We start from the raw sequence: 22587 nt of genomic DNA, 5'->3' as shown, positions 1-22587 counted from the left end.
GATTGTGCGATGGGACTACAACACAATAAAACCATTGTGTTGACAAACACGAAAAAAAAAATACGGTGCATAGAGGAGAGCATCTTGAGAGAATGAGGAAAGAGAAAAAGAATGGTGGGTGCCAATAAAAATATTTTGGTCTTTGTCATGTGTGTGCTGATAGCAGCTAATTAATAGTAAATTTGGAGGACCAATATCAATTCTCAAGTAGTTATTTTTAAGGGACTTGTTATTCTCACAAGTCACGTCGCTTTGTTTTAATTTAAAATTCCTATTCCCAGCTGCGACTTTTTTTTTTAAAAAAAAATTGTTCTACATTGGAAATTTGTTTAAGTTTCTCATATATAGTCCTTGTAATGTTAAACTTTCAGCCAGGGTGCCTCTTTTTTTATTAGACATATATGAGGGTGTCCCTTTTAATTGACATTTTATTTTCCTTAAACAATTTAAGGTGCATTCGAATTCTTGTATATTGTTATTGTTACCAAAAAAAAAAAAACAAACTTACGCTTATATGTCACCACATACATTATCAAAAAAGTTTGATAATATACCAGTCTTTAAACTCATGAAAATAATATAGTACGATATTTAATGACAGATCCATTAGTTCTGTTAAAAAAAAAAGACAGATACATTAATATTTAACTTTGATAACAAAACGATGGAGATGAATGATTAATTCTTTACACACAGAATATGAAACATGGTTTATATACGTATTTGCGGGAGGTGAAGAATATTGGGAGAAACACAAGATAATTAAAAATGGGAAAAAGAAGTTTCTTAAAATATATATAACAACATAATTGGAAGAATAGGTCCTTATTTAAAATCAAAATAAGACACATGCATGAAGTGCATGAGTGTTATCCAATTGTTGGAACCTGGAAAACAAATCCATTTTCATTGACCCAAACCCAAACCCTATCACAGCGGAAATCAGCGGTGACGCCTGATCCTTGAGGCACAACGATAGCATTCACCAAAGAATTCTCTCTCTCAATTGTAGCCTCTGCCACCGTTCCTTTCACTCCAACCAGCTCAGGCCATGACCTCTTACCTGCACGTACACAAATTAAACACAAGCATCAAATTAATAATACTAATTGAAACTCAGACACACTCTCATTATATTAGTTGTGGTTTACTAATCATAACTCATCGAACATATATTTACCTTTGCACTGGGACATTTTTTTCTTCTGCTGATATGGATGCCTGGATATGTGGGGGGTATTTATACTGTGTTTTGGTGGCAATCTCCTGTTGCTCAACGCTGCATTTTTTACTTAGTCTTAGGTGTGCAGGCACTCCCGAGTTTGGTGAATTTTATCTATTCTTTAATTTAATTTAATTTAATTTAATTAGATTAGGTTGAATTAGATTTGATTTTTTTTTTATTTTGTCATCCAATTGGATTGAATTGTGTTAGTTATAACATTAAAAAAATGTCACATCTTTAAGTTTTAAGAAAAAAAATCTTCAAACTAAAAAATAATTAAAATATTTTCTCGACAGAGTGATAAGGAAATCAGTATTCGTAAAATATTATTCTATTCATATTCATATGATAAATAAAAATACATAAAATATCTATTCACAATATCATTTATAAAATAATGTTATAATATTAAAATAAACAGAGAAAAACATAAACATGAAAAATAATATATTATTTTAAGATAAATAACCTTAAGAAATGTAGGTTTAGTTTAAGATTTTTATATTAATAATTTAATTATATGCAAGTTAAATTGATCTTGATCAATTTACAATTTCAGATTCATCACTCAATCTAATTTAATCAAATTCATTGAATTAAAATCAATAAGTTGATCTAACCCCAAAAAATTGAATTAAATTAAATTAAATTGAATGAATTAACGAATTGAATCTCATCCGTGCTTAGTCTAACACTATCTATTCTAATAATAATTTAATCGGCCGTCTGAGTTTAAGAAAATGTAGTGGTATTCAAAATTAGGAGTGAGAACTTTGTTCTCTGCGGGCGCGTCGTAAATTTAATCATCCTAGGCTACTCCATTCAACCGGCCAAATCACTCAAACAGCATATAGAATAAAAAACAAGTACAATCGATATTAACAAAGATGAGAATTAAACAAATAGCCAGAAAATAAACAAATATGTTTTCAATTTGGTCTCATATGTTTAAAAAAATTAATTTAATCTTTATATTTTTAAAATTACTGAAAAATAATAATAATTTTTATTTTAGGATATGATTTTGTCTTTACACAAATTCTATTTGATCATCTGATTCATCTCCCTCTAGAATTCGATCCTTTCTTATATAATAATATCTTCCACTGTTTTATTGCCCTCTGACTTCAACCAAGACTCTGTCATCGTCATTTACTAAATCAGTTTTTTTTATTATTAACAGATATTAGATATTAGTATGATTAGTTTTGTTAGCAAAAACACTTGAATTTATAATCTCTTTTCTCTCTTTATGATTAAATCAAACTTATATCTCTTACAACAGTTTATGTGTCACTAACTGCTCTTTGGAAGGTTTGGTGTCCTAAACAACAAAGATATGATCGGTTTACTGGGTCTCCCATTTTTTTTTTTTTTTTGAAAAATCAGCCAGGAGTCAGTTGAGTTAGTTCGAGTTATATATTGCATCTCGAATCTGATAAGCAACTCAAACCAGCCATGTGATCCATTTTTGGTTCAATCAGAGGCTTGAAGTTAGACCAACTAGTTTGATCCCAAGCTTAATAATAATATTAGTTTGGGTAACAGCTGAAAAATATAAACACGAATAGAATATTATTCTAAAGATAAATAGTAATTAGTGCTCTTAATCCACTTCAGTTAAAAAATTAAAAGTAGAAAATCCTTAATTTGCTGGAATAATTAGAAAAACTTTTCTTGATTTGCCAATATGACTTTTGATTATTTTATTGGCGTAAATTATTCTTACTTCCAATTATAGGTAGATTTTATTAGAGACGGTTTTGTTCAACTAGGATAGAAAGAGATATTATAATTGCTCAAGTAATAAGAAGTATTTTAATAATAACCCAATCCATTTTAATATATATATATATATATATATTACTGCCTTCATTTATTGTCCTTTTTTCTTATTTTCTCCCACTAAAAAAAACTCAAGAAAGAATACAACGTATTATTTAATGACATATCCAGTAATATTAAAATTTTATTCATTAGTCATAACACACAATTTTTAATATATCAGATTAATTTGCTTAACTAGCAATAAAAAAGAAAAAAAAACAATATACAAATGGAGATATATAAATGGTTTAATTATTGCGTACAAAAAGAAAATGAAACACACAATTTGTATATTTATTTGCAGTGCATAACATAATTAAAAATAAGAAAAAACAAATTTCTTATAGTCATGTTTTTATTTTCAATCAAATAACATAATTGGAAGAATAACTCCTTATTTAAATACTATTATATTCATGACTCATAACATATATATGAAGTGCTTTAGTGTAAACACTTCTTATCCAATTCTTGGAGCCTGATAAACAATTCCATGTTTGGTGACCCAAACCCGAACCCTATCACATCGAAAATCAGCGGTGACGATGGATCCTTTAAGCACAGTGTTAGCATCCACCAAAGGATTCTCCCTCTCAATTGTAGCCACCGCCACCGTTCCTTCCACTCCAACCAACTCAGGCCATGAGCTCTTACCTACATACAAATACAAACATCAAATTAATAATCAAATTCAGAGACACTCATGTATAAATTATAATGCACGCGAACATATATATTTACCTTTGCACTCGGACGCCATCTTCTTCTTTCTTTGGGCTTTCTTAATGTAATATATTCTTCTGTTCGTGATATATATAGATGCGTTGATATGTGGGGGTATTTATAGTTTGTTCTGCTGGCAATCTTATGTGTTGTGAACGGTGCATATTTTTCTATGTCGAGTAACACGTGACGTACGCTATAAGTTAATATATCATATTGTCAAAATTATACAAATAAGATTTTTCAAACTTTACAATGACACGCAAACAGTGTTCTATTTCGAAACTCTTTGCTACTGAATTAATTGCATGTCCTTCAAATCTTTACGCACATAGCTTCGAAATTCCAATTAATATAACCTCATATGTTCATGAACCAAGTTGACAAAGCTGTTACTCGCTCGATCATAATATTGCTTATCACAATAATGTATATACATTTATAATTTGGGGAAATGTTTGTTAGAGACCCAAGAGAGAGTTAGGAAAATTTTGGTACAAGAAGAAAGAAGAAAATGGAGAGGTAGATAGAAAATAATAATATTAACAATTAATATTTACCAAAAAAATAGAGAGGTAGATAGAAAACAAAAGAATGTGTCAATTAGGTGTTTAAAATATTTAGTTGTCCAAATATAACTATTCTATAATTTATATCAACATGTACGCTACTAAGGATAAGTATATCTAAATCCTATAACTATTCACAACAATATCTGCAAATGAGACAACTAACAGTTGTAACATTGGGATTGGATACAGGATATATATATATATATATATATATATATATATATATATATATTAACACTCTAAGTCTCTAATCTCTAACTATTAAAAAGTGAAAAATTCTAAATCCTATGTTGAATGATTATTAGAGAGTGAAAAATTATAAACCTTCAATTAAGTCTTGTTAAGCAATTAAAACATCAACTTAACAATCCTGATTATGTTGAATGATTATCTTTATAATTTTATTTATTTATGACTTGTTTGGATGAACCAATATTATATTTGTTTGTTTAATATTATGTGTATATATTTTTAATGTTATATTTGAGTTATTTAAGAATGAATTTTCACTAAATTTGTCACAAATATTAAAGTATTCAGAAGTACGAGTGTCGAATCCAGAAGGACTCTATTTGTATTTGGATTAATGCAAACCCAATTTAAAAGTAATAGATAAAGAAATATATTAGATAAGATAAAAATTTAAAGATGAAAATAAAAGATTTAAATTAAAAATGACAAAGATAGAAGATAAAGAAAATAAAAATAAAAGATTAAGATAAAAATAAGATAAAAATAGAAAATAAAATAAAATCAAAATTGGATAAGGTTGGGATCTCACCTACCCTGCCTTTTGCCTAGGATGTATTATGATTTTTGTTTATCAAGTTAGGTATCTATTCTACCCACATCTGTTCAATTACATCATACATTTTGCTTGCCTGCCTTGTAGGCTTACCATTGAAGGTTTTACCATGGATGAGATATAAGGACTGATGAGATAAGAGGGGTGAAAGAAAGAAAGAGAGTAAATGAAACTCCTAGGAGAGGAAGTTTTGTGGTGTTATGTAAAAGATAATTGCTAAATAAATATTTTTAAAGATATTTTCAATATATTTTTATCATCAAAATAATTCATATTTAGCCGTTATTACTTTGCGTGATCATTATGGTGTCTTTTTGCATGTTCTTATGGTTAAAATTGGAAGTTGTTCTTTGTTAGAAGCTCAACTTTGGACTATCCACAATGGCCTTCAACTAGCTTTTTGTTCTCTGCAGTAATCCTACATGATTTAACTGGCCAAATTACTCAAATAGTATAAATAAAAAATGTCAATCAATATATGTATATATTAACAAAGATGAGAAATAAATAAATAGCCGAAAATTAAATAAAAAAGTACAAATTATTTATACAGTTTTTGTTCATGAAAAAATGGGAAAAAAAATATATATTCTCACAACTACAAAGAAAGGAGAAAGGCTGCATTTTCACTGAATGGTGCACTAATCTGATTGAGTGAATTAAAAGGTGACATCTGAAGTCTGGTGCTACTGAACTGTTATATGGGAGTTTACAGACTTGTCCTTAATAACAGATCTACTGTTATATGGGAGTTAACAGACTTGTCCTTAATCAGGTGCTTAATAAAAGCTCTTGTTGGATACTTTGATGTTCAATTCTGTATTAGACTTCGGAAGGAGGAGGTACTTTTTTGTACACCAGTGCCCTTCTATCAGATACCATTGAGAGTTTTCAGGCCACATGTCCAAAAGTTTTTTTTATCGGTAAATGTTAATTGTTAAAATGCTAGTTTTTGTTATCAGAGGGGATCAAACTCACGATCTTTCCTCTCTTCCCTTTCCTCTTAACCATCCAACCCACCTTATAGCTTCAACATGTCCAAAGTTTATAACAGTACACACATAAGATTTTTGCAAAAATATTTGAAATGGTGAGGTTAGATTCTTTAAGAGGTGATGGTTATTCTACTCAAATCAATTGTGTCATGGCAATTGTCTTGTGTGCAAATTCTATCCAAGTACCAGAATTGAAGAAACCAGATTTTAATTATGTCATTGGTTTCAAAACTTCTCCCACCACTAGTTTATGGAAATAACTCCTTTAGATGTCAGTTTGAACTGGGCCAAATTAGTTATTCACTGGCAACATAATCCGTGGGTGCCATACTAATAAGTGTTCAGTGATGTGCCATAAAACTAGTGGCATGGGCTAGCTTTTTAATGTTTAACAAGTGGTGCTAAACTCATAGTGCTGCTGTGTCAAATACAGTTCAAGCCACATGGATCAATCTAGAAAATACAATTTGAAGCTCTGATGGTAAGTGTAATGCATACGGGAAAGAAATGTCAATATCTTCATGTTTTGCTTCAATAGAGTGTTGGTGGTAAGAAACTTTTGCATGCAGCTGGTTCTGTTCTTGATTGATCTAGTTAATCATAGTTCTTCTCAATTTATATCACGGTCGGTGGGTGATAGAAGCAATGCTGCAAAAATTGTTTGATATGTACAATGTTACAATTAAGAAAATGATATCATGTAGTTTTTATTGATATGAAACCATAAATAAATACATAATCTTTTTTATCATTTCTCCATAATTATTAAGGACAAAATATCAAAATAGAATCACAAAATACAAAAGGAAAAAATATACATGAATTTGAATCAAACAAGTTTCCATTTCTGTTTTTATTGTCTGAATCCACCTAAAATATGCTAAAACTTCCTCCAAACTACTAGAATGTGTATCAAAACATAATCACAAATATAAAAAAATGTATAGAAATTTAGATCAATTATAATTTAAATTCATATCATAACTAATTCTTTAAATTCATATCATAACTAATTCTTATCATTAATAGATTCTAACACATACAAGGCACTGGATTTAGAATGTCCAAAATTATATGTATAATGTGATAAGCACTGTGCAAATGAGTGGCACTGGCACATCAAGGAACTCAGTCAACTCACAAAACCAGGCAATGAAGCACCAAGCATCGAAGTTTTGGATCAGTTAGTTATGCTTTCATTGCTTTGGAAATATATATATATATATATATATATATATATACACATATATATACTCACTAAATATGTAATTCTTGAAAGTCCAGTGACATGTATTTCTTTCGTTATTTTGGTTGAATGGGCCGTGCAATTGGTGCATACAGGCCTACTCAGATGTAATTATTTCTTGATCTTTGAGGACAAATCTTGTGTGCTCTTTACTTTAAGATCATCTTATCAATAAATCATTAGCTTATAAAAATAGTAAAAATTGCATATAAAAGATGATTATATTAACTTTTTTTTATGCAATGACAACAACAGATTTTGAATCTAAAACATTTTACAAGGCCAACTCTAGTTGGTTTATTATATTAATCTTTTGACATTTCTGAAACTTTCTGAATAAAATAACATAAAACTGGAAACAATTATTTGAACCCTAGCTAGAGGGAAAAGTTTCTATCCAATGTGTGGAACTTCCTTGACAATTCCATCTTTGTTGATCCAAACCCAAACCCTATCACAGCGGTAATCAGTGATGACCCTGTTTCCTTCAGGCACAATGATAGCATTCACCAAAGGATTCTCTCTCTCAATTGTAGCCTCTGCCACTGTCCCTTGCACTCCAACAAGCTCAGGCCATGAGCTCTTACCTGCACAACAAGCCAAACCCTCGAATTATTAGTTACAAGACATTATTCATTGCAATTTATGACTGTTACTAATTCATTAAAACTATGTTCATATACAAATCTTATATATTTGAACATAGTTGTTACCTTTGCAATCGTCAGACATCTTTAGCTTATTGCCTAATTCTCTGTTTGACTTTTTTTTTTTTTTATAAATGCAACTCAATCTGTTTGGGGGGAAGGGGTGTATTTCTAGTTTTTTTTATGGCTAGCTCATGGCTTGGTATATAAACCGTGTCCGTGCATTCTTCTAGTTTAACACGTACATTGGCAAAACTTAAAATATCACGAAATCAGAATTCAATATATGCTGCTGAACTGTGTTCAATTCAATCCACAGTTCACATCTAAATTTATGGATGCATCCTTGCTCTTTTATTTAAAAAAATAAAAAGAAAGAAATTGGATATCTCCACAGCATATATAGCTGATGTAAGACTAATTTTTGGGGTTAAAGGAGTGCAGTTCGCTTCTACATAGTTACCAACTAGTGTTAAATAATTTATTTTATATTATCAATTTGGCAAATCAAAGCTATTATGGAGTTTGCTTCTCAAGCTAATTTTATTTCATGCATGGAAACATGTCTATCCTGATACGCTTGCAAAACATGGACTCTGATCTTTTGGAGATAAGAACAATGATTTTTTCCTCCATCATCTTTGTATATATCCCCCTGTTGGCTACTTGGATGATGCTTCCGTCATCGTCATAATTTTTCATTGATAGTTTGTAGTTTCTTTTCTTGACGACAGTTCAAAAGAAAGAGTAAGTTGGGCAAATGAACAAAATCAATTCCTTTTGTCATAAATCATAATATACATTTCATATAAAATTTATAACTGATGTTACTCAATAATTTTTATTAATTTTTTCTCAAAAAAATAATTTTTATTAATTTAAAGTTGATTTTATTAAAATTTGTTCGGTCTAACTTCAAACTTATCCACTCCTCAATCCAAGACTCCAAATCCCTATCAACATGTACGGACTAGAAGAAAAGTTTGACAATTACAGACGGTCTTTAGAATTAGAAGTGCAATTACATGTTGAAATGTGAAATATCGATTGTGGATTTGAAAGCCAACATTGACTCTGATTTTTCTTCCATGCTAGCATACGTTGATGAGTACGCCAACTTAAAACCTTGCTTTCTTAGATAATTCCATTTTCTCTTATTTTTTTTCCCTCTCCTCTCACAAACTCTTATTTGGTTTTAAGATGAATTAAAAAAAAAAAAAAACTTTCAGAGCCGGATAAAGGTGTAAAAACACTTCCCCCACGAACGCGTGACATTTTTTATGTTAACAGATCATCAAAGTAGTTAATTAATTAGCCGTTATAAAAAAATAGTTAATTAATCATTTATAAGAAAAAGTTTACCTTTTTTAAAATATGGATAAAGTTGACCTATTCCATTAAAAGATTAACTATTTTATAATTGGTTAAATCTCAATGAAATAAAAAGAAGTTTCTTACAAGATAAATATCAAATATGAAATAAAATATCTTAACCCAATCCAAGAACATGGATGTATCTTTTTTATATGAACAAAATTAAGAACATTTATAACCAATACTAAGTTAGTCCAAGTAAAATTATTTTTAAATTCCCCTATTCAAATTTTGTAAATGAAAACGTGATTAAAAGCCAAAATCTCACTGAAAATAGTTAGATTTTTTTTTTTATAGATATTAATCATCAATAAAATAAGTATATAATTAACACCTATAATATGATCAAAAAATAAAATAAAAACATCTCCAAATTACAATTGAAAACTAGTCTCTTTAAAAGAACTTTAAAAAAGTTACAAATATTTCAAAATACAATTTCATTACTCAAATATCAAAAGATTGCCACATGCAATTATTTCTATTTTTCATTTACTTTTTACTTTTTCTTATACACAACAACTCACTTTTTAACAAATCATAAATGTGTTAGAAAATTAATAGTTGATTTAGGCGTCAACCACTGAAATGTTGATTTTATCCTTTGTTTAAGGAATAGGAGATATCAAAAGTTGTCCCATTTTAATCGTACCAAAAAAAATTAAGTGTGAGATGCTCAGTTGGCAGTGGCATGCAACGGTTTTCGCATACAATTGAGTAGCCTATGTAAACATTTGATACTTCTACATAGAACCTGAGAAATACACAAAACTGTACACAAGACAAGACAAAGGTTTACACTGTTCTATATGGATTATGGGGCATGAATAATAGATAACAAGGTAAACATGTCTTATCTTAGTTAACTAATTTCTGTAAAGATGTCAAATCCAAGATGGAAAACAACTCTTGATTGCTGCAAATATATGTCATTTGTGTCTAATTCTTTTTGGATGAGAAGGCTTATTTGCCATAACTTCCTTTGAAGAACTAGTAATATCCTTTTGAGGATCTTCATCACTTCTTTCAAAATCATTTTCTTCGTCAAAACTCTCAGTTTTGTCTGTGTCTTCCTCTTCAGGAGATTTCTCAGAATTCTCTTGCTTTGACAGCTTATCTCGAAGCACTCTCAGTTTTGACTTTTTAGAATTTAACACCCCCAGAAACTAAAAACAAAACAAAATAGAAGGTCATCCTTGATTGAAATTTGGAAAAAGGAAAGCAAAAATAAATATGCAAAATTAGTACCACAAGAAAATGTAATAAGAAAATGTACTATTAACACAAAATCGTCCTTTCCACTAGTAAAGTTAGCCTTCAATAACCAGATATTGATGAAAGAGGTGCCCTCAAATTAAACTCTTCTACCTATTTATTTATTAATGCATGTTCTCATACATGACTTTTCCAACACAATAATACTGAACATTCTACAACTGTCTGGAACTTGGTGCAGCCTTTAGCACTAAACGTTTTTAGTATCTTAGAAAAAGAAAGGGCCCTCAGCCTGTGAGTTAGGCATTGCCACAGAAAAATAAGAAAAGAAAAAGAGAAACATGTGGTTTAGGCAGTGACAGTGTGACACTATTCAGAAAGATAATAAACAACATAGAAGCACATTCATATTGCACAGGTTTTTGTTATAGTAGAGAACAAATTCATAAACTAAACATTTTTTGTTGGCTATTTAAAGATACTTTGACGAACATATCTTCAACAACCAAATCAAGAAAAAGGTATCAAAATACTTTAGATACAGTATAAGAGTTTCCAAGAGAAAATAACTTACATCTATGTCATTTATAACCAATGCTTGGTGTTCACCACACAAATATTTTGTAATTAGATTTTTACATCTGACCCTTTCCAGACCCTGCAATAATATTGGTGGAAGGCTTGTATACTAAGCCAGCATATTTCTTGTTAAATTACCTAGTTTCTAATTTATACTAAAGGAAATACCATCATTGTAAAAGCAGTTGCCCAAAACAGAGGAGCTGCATGTATATTTTTACAAAAATTATATCCTTGTTCAACAGCCACGGAAATTTGAAACAAAATAAAAACTTCAGTATGGAAAGAGGGGAGAGAGAGAGTGGGAGAAGTAGTAATCTCAAATAAGTTTTTGCTTCATATCATGATTGTATAATAAGAATGGCTACAGAGTTTTTGGTCCATTAAAACTCTCAAATAGGTTTTCAGATTCATCCCTTGAGAAGGGGAAAATATTCGGAAATTGTTAGGAGACTCCATGTTCCTCGAATTACCTGGGTTATCTTGTTTCTCTTATTTCTTTATCATCAATAATAAATCAATTCTGCTCTTTCTTCTTAATCTCTTGGTTCGGATACTATCATATGATAAGAACAGCTACGGAAATTTTTTGTCTACTAAAACTAACATAGTATAAGACTCCAATAAATACAACTTATTCAAGTAATTTTGAAAGCTAAAGATGTGCTTTAAGTATTCAAAAGCTCAGAAATTAATGGGAAAAACTTGGCCCAGAATAAATAAAGGGAACACCCTACACTCAATTGCTAATCCAATTATCTTACCTTTTAAGAATTTATAACTGTTAAAAGTAGTAAAGAGAACAAGTTATTTGAAATATTTATAACAGTTAGTTTTACAAGAAAACAGAAAATGCTCCCATGCAGAGCCATATAAACCAGTCAATTTCAACATACAGTTAAGAATGACTAAAATAGAGAGAAGATGTTAATTAGTTTAATCAATTAATAGCCTCAGAAGTCTGCCAGGACCATTGTGCCTTCTTGACACAGGGCTGAGCCATGCTATGCCAGAACCCAACAACCACAAAGTAAAGGTTAACAAGTTACCTTTGCATAGATTTCAGATTCAAATTCCAGCCTCTCATTGGCAATTCTTTCACTCTGGGTTAAGCACTTCTCAGCTTCCACTTTCATCTTCTCAAACAATTCATTTTCTGTGACAACTTTGTCCTGTACATGCATATAAACGAACATGCCAAACTATGATGTTCACAACTAAAGAATAGGGAGGAGAGTTCCATGTACCTACACTATTCAATGATGATTTGCATATATATACTCAGAATTTGAATGAGAGATTGTTGCCCTAATCTTGTTCTTAATAAAAGTTGATATTAGAACCTCCATATTGATTCAAGCAGAAATTGATTGTCATATGCATAAGACTTGTTGAAGCAGAAATTGAGTGCCTTATGCAAGCAGTGTCACATGCTCGCTGCCTTATCTCTACAAACAGAAAGACAATTTCTAGGATTTGAACCCACGACCTCCATATCATAAGTCAACAATCTTACCATTTTGCCAAGGCTTTCCCTCATAAATTCAAGGAGATAGTAGAAACTTGATAAAATAAGACTGAAGAAGAGTTTATACTTTATATCCTTCCTAGTTGAGTTCTAGCTATTTTTGCTGTTTTGCACATTCTTAAGACTAGAACAAGATTGTTTATCACTCTTTCTATAAATGATGATTTCTCAAACAGAACAGAAAATATAAATTAAATCAATGAATCTAATGACAACGGAACAATGATATACAGGTTTTTACTATTTCATCCTGTTCCTCCTAAAATAAAGAATATCATAAATGACAAGGCAGCCTTTTGCTCTCCCATCAGCCCATTGAACAATAGAGTCCTATTTGTGACCAGTCATCATAGCATCCCATATATTTAGATTAGTTGCTAAAAACATAATGCTTAAGCTATATAAAATCCACCAGCATGTAGAAGCTAAGTAACAAAAAAAATAAAAATCTGCTGAGTAACTTACTTTCCTGGTCAAGCATAAACTATACAATTTCTTTAATGTTTTGTTTGGATGATAGGAAAGAAAATAAACAATACAGGAAATACAGATAATAATACTTTTTTTTATTTGGTAGAAGACAAAATAGAAAAACAAAATAAAATAAACTTTTAGAAACAAAGTTAAAATCTTATTTTCTGTCATATTTTCTTCAATTCAAAAATTTTCATCCTCCTTCATTTTCTTTCCTCTGGAATAAATAGAGGGTAAGAAAGACATATCCAACACAATGGCCATCATAAACAAACAAACAGAGAAACATAAAACAGACAAGTGAATGTCATACAGTGAACCTGAAATTACCTGTTTCAAAAACATAATGACACAAAGAGAGTGTACAAGTTAAGCTGCAGAACCTTACACTTAGATTTATGTTTGAACCCATGAGAAAGTCCAATATTTCGACATTACTTTTCTTAGAATCAGGAGACAGCAAGCATTTCCATCTCCAAAGCAGAGTCATTCCTTCCTTCTCAAACGTCCATGACAACTGCAACATTCACATCAACCACATAAAAACAATAGTAAAAACAACAAGCATACATTAAGTAGTGACCCTAGAATAAATTTCAAAGTACTTAACATAAATAAGAGTTAGTTAGTTAGTTACCCTCTTATGGCTATCACCAGCATCATCAAATGCATAGACAGAGCCAGGTTGTTGAAGCCCCAAATAGCGTTCAGACAAGTTCAGGTACTCTGAAACTGGGAGGTCCCACTGAGCAGCACGCTGCTTCACTTCCTCCGCCGATGCTTAAATTTTATTTTATTTTTTAAAAAAGAAGGAAAAATCAAAACTTGATGATTGTTTTGGGATAAAATTGGAAATGGGTGGCGGAAACGGAGAAAAGAGCGTAAAGGGTAGGGTGGTACGGTGGCAGTGCCAGGCGGTGATGCCGTCGGTGACGGCGAGGTGAAAGTGGGTGGGAAACCAAGTGGCCTTCACGAAAATGGGTTCTCCTTTTGGAATGAGAAGCTTGGAGCAGGAGAACCTCTCTGTTTCCTCCTCCATTGATGCTTATGCCCTGCAATCTCTGTCTCCCCGTTATACAATCTTTCTCTATTGCTTCCTTTCTCAATTGATCTTCCAAGTTTGACTTTGACATAAATTATAAACGACTTTTGTTTTAATATTTACAAACAAATATAAAAAATTGAGGGAATTTTTTTGCTGAATTAAAAAAAATAACAAAATATATTACTATGTTACATAAACCAATTTCTAAGCTAACTCATTTATTATAAAATAAAAAGGGAACTATTTTTTTCTTCAAAATATTCAACTTTTAGTAGTCTTACATGAGGGAAACTATCCCAATTGTTCTCTCAAGTGCTTTAATTGGGTTTTTAAGAATTGCTTGTTTGGCACACTAGGTTGGTGATATTGGAAGTCTTAATATTTAGATTTTTGCTAAGGTTTTTGGGTGAGGCAGTTCAAAGGCAACAAATTTAGGTTCTAATGCAATCTTAATGTATAATTACACAATTTAATGTAATATATCTATTAAAGATGCAACCTACTCAATGTTGAGATAACCAAATCATGGTAGTAAAACAATGAAAAAAATCATTTTAAACTTATAATTATTCAAACAATCATTGTTAAAGATTATGTGAATATATGTATACAGGTTTTTTTTATGCCAAAGTATAAGCAAACAAGATTGTTTCAAAAAACATTCAATGTTAAGCAAATAAGATTGATTTAAGATTAATTCAAGGTCAAACAAACAAAATCAAGAAAAAAGATAAGACCTTAGTTTATTTGTTAAAAGAATTTCACACTAGTTGATCATTTTTTGCCTTAAACAATTATTTTAAATAGTTAAAAGCACTAGTAATCGATTACCAAAAATAGATTGTGAATGGACCTTTCAAAAAAGATTTTGAAATTTGAATTTTAAATCTTGTAATCGATTACCAAATGTTTGTAATCGATGATTATCAGTAATGACACTTCAGTTACCTTGAAAAGTCATGACTCTTCAAAATATAACTATGTAATTGATTACCAAAAACTTGTAATCGATTACAAGTGAGAAAATTTCAGAAAAACTTTTTGAAAAGACACATATTTTCAAACTATTTTAAAAAGGCACAAGGGGCTTATATATATGTGCTTGACTTCGATAAGTACAAGAGGGATTATTCAGAAAACTTAATTGTCAAATTCTCTCTAAATAACTATTAGCCAAACACTTGCAATTTTTTTGAAAATTCTTCTAAGATTTTCTATTTGTATCATCTACTCTAAAGGAGAGAAATTTTTTTGTTCATCTCATAAATTTAGTGGTAATCAAGAGACCGTTTGTCTCTTGGATTGTGAGAATATTGAACACAAGGGTGAGAAATCCCAAGATGTGTTAAAAAAACTGTAAAGGATTTATAAAAGTAGTGGAAACTCTAAAGTGAGTTGCTTGAGGACTGAACATGGGTATGAGAAGTGACCGAACCAATATAAATTGAGTTTGCATTTCTCTTTTCTCTTATCTCAGTTATTTTATTGCAATTTACTTTGTCTTACGCAATTAAAAGAACATTATTAAATTGATTGTTTATTCTTCTTTTGCATTTAAGTCTATCATATATAATTTAAAAATGGGTTAAAATTTGTTATTAGGAAAATTTTAAAACTTAATTCACCTCCTCTTAAGTTATTGAAACTACTTGTTCAATAAATTATTGATTATATATAATTTACGAATGTTATTAAATCAATATATTTTTTTTTATCTTAATCTTCTGATTCATACTAAAATTTTTTATCTCATTAACTTGAAGATCATCCAAAAAGTAAATAAAATCTGAAAAAATTATTTTTATTATAAGTTAACCTTAAGTAATATCCAAGTAATTTAAACTTAACTTTAGTAAATTAATCACTTGTATTTAACCAACTCAACTAATTTTTGTTGATATAGACTATTGGTTAATACAAGACAATTTAACACAAAAAAAAAACAGCAAATGAATAAAAAAAAAGTAAAATGAAGAAAAAAAATCATTCACTTCAATTACTTAAGATTTTTAACGGGAATTAACAAAATTTTAAAGAAAAAGAAAATAAGAAGAGTCAAGTGTCACATATTTAAATTTGTCAGGAGGAAATAATATAATTTTTAACTTTAAGATAGGAGGATATTTATATCCTAAAAGAGTAGCAGTATAATTTACTCCTCTGTAAATCTATAAATATTTTTTTTACCAAAAAAATCTATAAATATTTTTTAATTTTAATTATTTTTATTTTTTAAAACCGAGTGATTTGAGAATCATATAAAGTTTTGTGGTGGGCCTAGGCTCTTTCCCTTTCACTAAAACTAAAACTAAAATAAAAGAAAGTGATATTTGCACGTGAATGCACAGAAACAGAACACGTGCAAACAAACGAGGAATCCTTTATTACTGACGATGAGGTAGGTGTGGCTGGTAAAAGCAACAACAATTTAATACCTCAAAAATGATTCACTCTCTGCTCCTACTTTTTCTTCTCATTGCAGTCTCAGCTCAGCAACATCAACATGATGACCCTTCGATCACAGCCACCATGGAGTGATTCTCCGGTTACACAATCCACGAACCTCACTCTTCACTTTCCGTTGATGCTCAGGCTCTGCAGAACCAGGTACTACTCACTACTCACTCACCCAACTGGGCTTGTGTTGTGATGATTGTTTCTTAACATCTTTAACTGTGACTTGTTATTAGATAGATGAGCTTGCAGCGTTTTCTGACTCTCCTGCTCCATCAGTAACAAGGGTCTTGTATACTGACAAGGATGTTTTAGGTCGCAGGTATGTGTGTGACTGTGGATCAAGTTCCATTTTTTTGTGAGTTTTATTGTGATGGTTGGGCTGTATATTTTAGTAGTGGTTCTGTGTAAAAGAACATTAAGGAGGTGTAAGCTTTGTCTTTTTAATCTTAGTTTTGTATATAACATTACTTATAAGTAAACTATTCAATATGATAGATATATGAGCTTCACCATAGTATGGCTTTATAGACTTTCACTCCTTGTCTTGCATCTGTAGGTATGTAAAAACCCAGATGGAACTTGCTGGTCTATCTGTGAGAGAGGATGCTGTTGGTAACATATTTGGTCGTTGGTGAGTGTCTGCTTGTTTTGTTCCGCAAAAACTTTCCAAATGAAATCTCATCCAATAACTTCTAACCTCAATATTTATATTTATAATTGTCTCTCTGTCTCTGATATTTTAACTGGGTCTTCAAGCTCATGTTAACATCATAACCTTTCCTATCTTTATTGCAATATGCCCGTAATTTACTAACTACACTCACCACTTTATCTTTGCTTGATTTATGCAGGGATGGCGTTGAACCTGAGCTTGCTGCAGTTGCAACAGGTTCGCACATTGATGCTATACCTTACTCTGGAAAATATGATGGAGTTATTGGTGTTTTAGGTGCTATTGAAGCCATCAGAGTCCCGAAAAGGTTTTTGATTTTTCTTATTATTGCTGATGTAGGACTTAATTGAATCTTCAGAATACAATTTTTTTTATTTGCTGTCTATCTTCTGATCATTTGCTAGCAAGCTTGGATGTTTCAGCACCTTAAATTACTAAAATATTTTCACTGTCCTGGTGTCCCGCATTAGTTTTTGCACAAGTAATTTCATATAAGGAATCGGGGATGTAAATATAGCATCTTAGCCAATTGAAAATGAAGACATTTGTCTCTCTCAGTGCAATAATTTCAAACATTGTGGCCTTAGAGACAGTGAATCAAGACAAAGCTAACCTATATTTTCTATCCAATAAGTTATTAAAATCTATATAACTGTACTTCCAGAATTTCTCTAGCTTGACAACTTGATGTTTTACTAGAACGATATCAATGGATTGTTGTATTGTTGATAACTTGATGTTTAACCGTATTATGGGTCTAAACCAAATTACAAAAAACAATAAGGTATGTATTTTTATGCTATGGATAATACTGAAATATCAAATTATACAACTATGTAGAAATGAGATGTTCCACAGATAACCAATTCCTTGTAATTACTTATATATACAAAAGATCCAAATTCCCCAAGATGAGACTTACAATGTCCAACCACTATCCACTTTTGTAAGGAGTAGTGATGTTTGTGATATACTGATATTGATTGAAAACCTTCACAGGTCTGGTTTTAAACCTAGAAGATCATTGGAAGTCATATTATTCACATCAGAAGAACCAACACGCTTTGGAATAGGTAGCTTGGGAAGGTCAGAAACTGCATTTCTATACTGTATCACAATAGGACTTCTATTTGTGGCTATTTTTATCAATAAATCCATAATTGCTTTTGTCCTCTCATGTTACCTTTCTATATCTGATAACCAAGTTACATCCCATATTCTACTTCTAGTTTTATCATTTGTTGCCTTTGTGCAGCCGCTTATTGGCTGGAAGTGAGGATCTTGCAAATTCTTTAAAGACAACAACTGATATTCAAAACATATCTTTCCTAGATGCTGCACGATCTGCTGGGTATTCAAAAAATGAGGATGACTTATCCAGTGTATTTTTAAAGAAAGGAACATATTCTGCTTTTGTAGAACTGCACATAGAACAAGGACCTATTCTGGAAGATGAAGGTACACATCTTGGAGCTAACATAGTCATTTCATTAGCCATAACTTCAATGATCTGATATTCTGATGTAATCTGTTTCTTGACCCAGGTATATCTATAGGCATAGTCACTGCCATTGCAGCTCCAGCAAGTCTAACAGTTGAATTTGAAGGCAATGGTGGCCATGCGGGTGCTGTCCTTATGCCTAACAGGTGTCTGCCATCTTAAAACAGATATTATTCTTTTTCAGTGTTACACCATTATCCTGTTCTATTGTTGCAGTAACTTGAACTGTAACAGCCAGATATTCCTCTTCTTTTCAATAGTCAAGATCTTTCCATGATTTTGAATTAACAAATAGTAGCATTCTGTCTTTTGATTCCACTATATTTTTTAGTCCACTACTTTGATCCCTTTTGCAATTGAAACTTCTTAATTAACAAACTCTGATGATTTAAGTATACTTTATATATCAATTGGAGCAGAAATGATGCTGGTCTGGCTGCTTCTGAATTAGCCCTGGCTGTAGAGAGGCATGTGTTGGATTCTGGTTCAATTGATACTGTTGGCACTGTTGGTAAGTTATTATTGAAGTGTCTCGATTAATCTAGAACTTTCGTTTAAACTAACCTCTTTTATTTTACAAGGTATCCTGGAACTGCATCCTGGAGCAATCAACAGCATCCCCAGCAAATCTCACCTAGAAATTGGTGTGTATTTACAGGACAACTTGGGTTGAACCAGGCATTCTTATAATGTTTAATTAATTACAACTGGTTTTACCATGCAATAGTTGTTTCTTATGTTTGTTACATAGAATTGTTTACTTCTTTTTTTCTTTACCTAATGGATAATTTCAGTTGCTTCCTGTTGCAGACACACGAGACATTGACGAGGAAAGAAGAAATAAAGTGGTTGAGAAAATTCACCAATCAGCAATTAAAATAACCAAAACACGAGGTGTCAAGCTCTCTGATTTTCATGTCATCAATCAGGATCCACCAGCCCTTTCTGATGAAGCAATCATCAAGGCAGTAGAAACTGCAACAAAAGAACTAAACTTGACAAGCAAGTTGATGATTAGTAGAGCCTATCATGATTCATTGTTTATGGCCAGGTAATCTGGAGAGAGAGATGACAGTTGGTTTTACATAAGCAGATATTATTTCCTTATGAATTGCCCAAAAACATTCATTCTTAAAAATTCAAATGTTAAAATGAGATTAAGATAGGATCTAAGCAAGAAAAATGTTCATTTAAAGGTTCTGTAGTTTTTGAGCTGGGGATAATGCACTGTCGAAATACATTTGACTTTCTCTTTATTCAAGGACTAAACCTCAATAAAACAAGGAAAACAAAATAGTGAACAAACAGGTGGAAATTGAAATTAGGAAAAGAAAGTCTTACTTTTGAGCATGCTGAATATTTTTTTCCACCCACCAAATTTGGCATTTTCTCGCAAATTTGACTTGCATGTAAACTGTATATATTTTAATTCTGTAGAACATTGAGATTCTTATTTTTCTTGGAGTCTTGTCATGTTAGTTGGGCTGGTCTTGCACTAGTAGCATTACACTAATACTTGACCTAATTATTACTATAAATTGGTCCTTAGTGTTTCTTTCTTGTCATACATTAAGAAGAATATTGTTGAGAGCCACCTTTCTCTCTTTTCATCCTTTTGCCACATATACCCTATAATTTTAATGCTTCCAAACATACAGTAGCTGAACAGATCTTTATTGGCATAATTTAATCTAATTATATTATGTTACAAGAAACATACAATGGTTTGCTCTCATATGAATTGAATATCTGCTGCTCATGCAAATTATTTAATTGCAGGCTGTCTCCAATGGGCATGATTTTCATTCCATGTTACAAAGGTATTTACTGCTTTTTTGTGTGTGTGCATGTGTGCTATGTGCTCGTGCAATAGTAGAGCTCCTTCTATAATAAATTTTAAGTATCACCAGTGATTGAAAAGTAGAGCTCTAATAGTGTAAATAAACATCCAATGGATGAATTTAGAATTCAGAAACATTGCACAAGTTTTTCATGTTAAATTAGACATGGCAAAAACACTCATAGCCTTTGGTCCCCGTCCTACCACACCCAAATGTTGGCTGGAAAACCCAATTCCCCAGCATGTAAATGGAGGGCGCATAGTTGGTTTGAGAATACAGATACCTGTGTTGGTTTGAGAATACAGATACCTGTCTCAAACTTGAACTGAACCCTGTCCTGTTAATAGGTAAACAATAGAAAAGTTAAAATCATAAAATTGAATTTATACAGGTTTGGGGAAGTGTGATTGGAGGCAGCGAGCCCCACCCCACCTTGTTGCTATTTATTCACATCTATGCGGATGTGCCTTCAAGTTTTCAATTTGATAGAGCTGAATGATATGCAAAATTGTTTTTTTTTCGCCTAACACCTTTATAAAGAAAGGAGTTTATCAATATTCCTGTTCTTGTTTTTGCAGGGTACAGCCATAAGCCTGAAGAGTTTGCCACCATTCAAGATATGTCAAATGGTGTAAAAGTATTAACACTCACCCTAGCCAAATTGTCCAGTCACTAACATCTTCTGTAGTGAGTTCATGTGAACTTTTGTAGGAAAAGGACATGTAATTTACTTCTGTTACAGCCTACTGATTAAATCATTTCAAATTTTGGATATACCCCCTTCAATCTATCAGAATGAGGGGTTGAACCATACAATTTGAAAAGTCGTTCTATAAGAACCACTTTTTACAGGAGTAAAATGATAACTGCCTGTGGAAGGAGTCACAGCGGTGAATTTTATTTCATCGGAGTGTTTAAAAGACAAAGGAACTAATGATATTGTAGAATCCAGTTGCATATACCCCAACCAGAATAGCTTCTTTATATCTTAGTAGTTGGACCACTTTGTCTGGAGACAAAAGACATACTTTTCTCATTTGTCCACATTGCATTTTAAATTCCCACCTATGATTACCATAGTCGAAACAGCTAGATTCAATAAATAAATGTGATTATAAAATAAGGGGGAAAATGCATATATTTTAGTTTGGTAGTTGGAATAGCCCTTCATGGATCTTTTGAGTGAGAAAATGAAATTGAGGGTTGTAAGTGCTTCCTCAAGAAGAAGGAAGTTAGTAAAGTTTGGATGAAGATTAAAGTTGGCAACTTGGCATGCTTGAGGTGGGTAGTTTTGTTCTTGCCTACGGAGAGATTCAAAAGAATACGTCTGAATTTTGACTCTCAAATATACCAACATGACTCGAGCTCAATGTGAGCAAACATTCACTATTTATGCTTTACTTGACTTGAATTTGTGATCTATTTGGCCTTTAAACAATTTTTTTAATGTAGCCTTTATATTATTGAAGGTTATTATACTGTTCAAAGTATAATATGGTAAAGCAATTTTGACTCACAAATTACCTTAGATACGTATGGTGAAATGTATATTTGTTCATTATATTTCAATTTTATGTTGAAGTGGTTGCTGGACGAAAATATGAATGCAGTTTTTTTATATAAAATGAAACACTAGCTATTTATTTAAACTAAAATTGGTTGCTTTTTCAGTGTCTATCATTTTCTATTTGATAATGTTGTTTAGAAATTGTGTTATTAATATTTAAAGAAATTATACACGCACTTCCTGAGCGAGCTTTGCCAAATCCTCAATGAAAAAGCAATCCTAACCGCACAGTTGCTGGGACAGGACGTACAGTCTTGTCCAAACCTCTCTATACTTTACAATAAACACATGCA

General features: G+C 31.3%; 4 protein-coding genes across 4 annotated transcripts; 1 reads left to right on the top strand and 3 right to left on the bottom strand.

Moving 5' to 3' along the window:
* Nucleotides 1–3389: 3389 nt before the first annotated feature.
* On the bottom strand, nt 3390–3951 carry LOC100527215 (glu S.griseus protease inhibitor). Its single transcript, XM_003556320.4, has 2 exons — nt 3794–3951; nt 3390–3706 (listed from the first exon to the last, which is right to left on the bottom strand). The coding sequence occupies exons 1-2, from the start codon at nt 3810–3812 to the stop codon at nt 3513–3515; spliced, it is 213 nt and encodes a 70-aa protein (XP_003556368.1). The 5' UTR covers nt 3813–3951; the 3' UTR covers nt 3390–3512.
* Nucleotides 3952–7595: 3644 nt separating this feature from the next.
* Nucleotides 7596–8487, bottom strand: LOC113000697 (inhibitor of trypsin and hageman factor). The gene is made up of 2 exons (XM_026127366.2): nt 8107–8487; nt 7596–7980 (listed from the first exon to the last, which is right to left on the bottom strand). Exons 1-2 carry the CDS (start codon nt 8123–8125, stop codon nt 7787–7789), a joined length of 213 nt encoding a protein of 70 aa, XP_025983151.1. The 5' UTR covers nt 8126–8487; the 3' UTR covers nt 7596–7786.
* Nucleotides 8488–10114: 1627 nt separating this feature from the next.
* LOC100798519 (DNA repair protein XRCC4) lies at nt 10115–14318 on the bottom strand. Its single transcript, XM_003556318.4, has 5 exons — nt 14111–14318; nt 13848–13990; nt 13599–13727; nt 12258–12380; nt 10115–10580 (listed from the first exon to the last, which is right to left on the bottom strand). Exons 1-5 carry the CDS (start codon nt 14247–14249, stop codon nt 10344–10346), a joined length of 771 nt encoding a protein of 256 aa, XP_003556366.1. The 5' UTR covers nt 14250–14318; the 3' UTR covers nt 10115–10343.
* A 2340-nt stretch (nt 14319–16658) lies between these two features.
* Nucleotides 16659–22229, top strand: LOC100797997 (ureidoglycolate hydrolase). Its single transcript, XM_041013450.1, has 12 exons — nt 16659–16862; nt 16946–17031; nt 17269–17343; nt 17564–17692; nt 18385–18471; nt 18641–18843; nt 18930–19032; nt 19306–19397; nt 19468–19530; nt 19697–19937; nt 20666–20706; nt 21306–22229. Exons 3-12 carry the CDS (start codon nt 17285–17287, stop codon nt 21401–21403), a joined length of 1116 nt encoding a protein of 371 aa, XP_040869384.1. The 5' UTR covers nt 16659–16862; nt 16946–17031; nt 17269–17284; the 3' UTR covers nt 21404–22229.
* Nucleotides 22230–22587: the final 358 nt, after the last annotated feature.

This window comes from Glycine max, chromosome 20 (genome assembly GCF_000004515.6).
Source record: "Glycine max cultivar Williams 82 chromosome 20, Glycine_max_v4.0, whole genome shotgun sequence".
Classification (NCBI taxonomy): Eukaryota; Viridiplantae; Streptophyta; class Magnoliopsida; order Fabales; family Fabaceae; genus Glycine; species Glycine max.
The sequence above is the reverse complement of the archived record's forward strand: the minus strand, read 5'-3'. Positions and strand labels throughout refer to the sequence as shown.

Bases quoted from the DNA above. Each gene is read 5' to 3' on its own strand.
- LOC100798519 (XM_003556318.4), bottom strand. From the start codon at position 14,249: ATGGAGGAGGAAACAGAGAGGTTCTCCTGCTCCAAGCTTCTCATTCCA. The intron at 13,728-13,847 runs GTAACTAACTAA...TGAATGTTGCAG, and splicing joins CTGGTGATAGCCATAAGAGG to TTGTCATGGACGTTTGAGAA. The intron at 10,581-12,257 runs GTAACTTGTTAA...TTTTGTTTTTAG, and splicing joins AATCTGAAATCTATGCAAAG to TTTCTGGGGGTGTTAAATTC.
- LOC100797997 (XM_041013450.1), top strand. From the start codon at position 17,285: ATGGAACTTGCTGGTCTATCTGTGAGAGAGGATGCTGTTGGTAACATA. The intron at 19,033-19,305 runs GTGTCTGCCATC...CAATTGGAGCAG, and splicing joins GCTGTCCTTATGCCTAACAG to AAATGATGCTGGTCTGGCTG. The intron at 19,398-19,467 runs GTAAGTTATTAT...TTATTTTACAAG, and splicing joins TGATACTGTTGGCACTGTTG to GTATCCTGGAACTGCATCCT.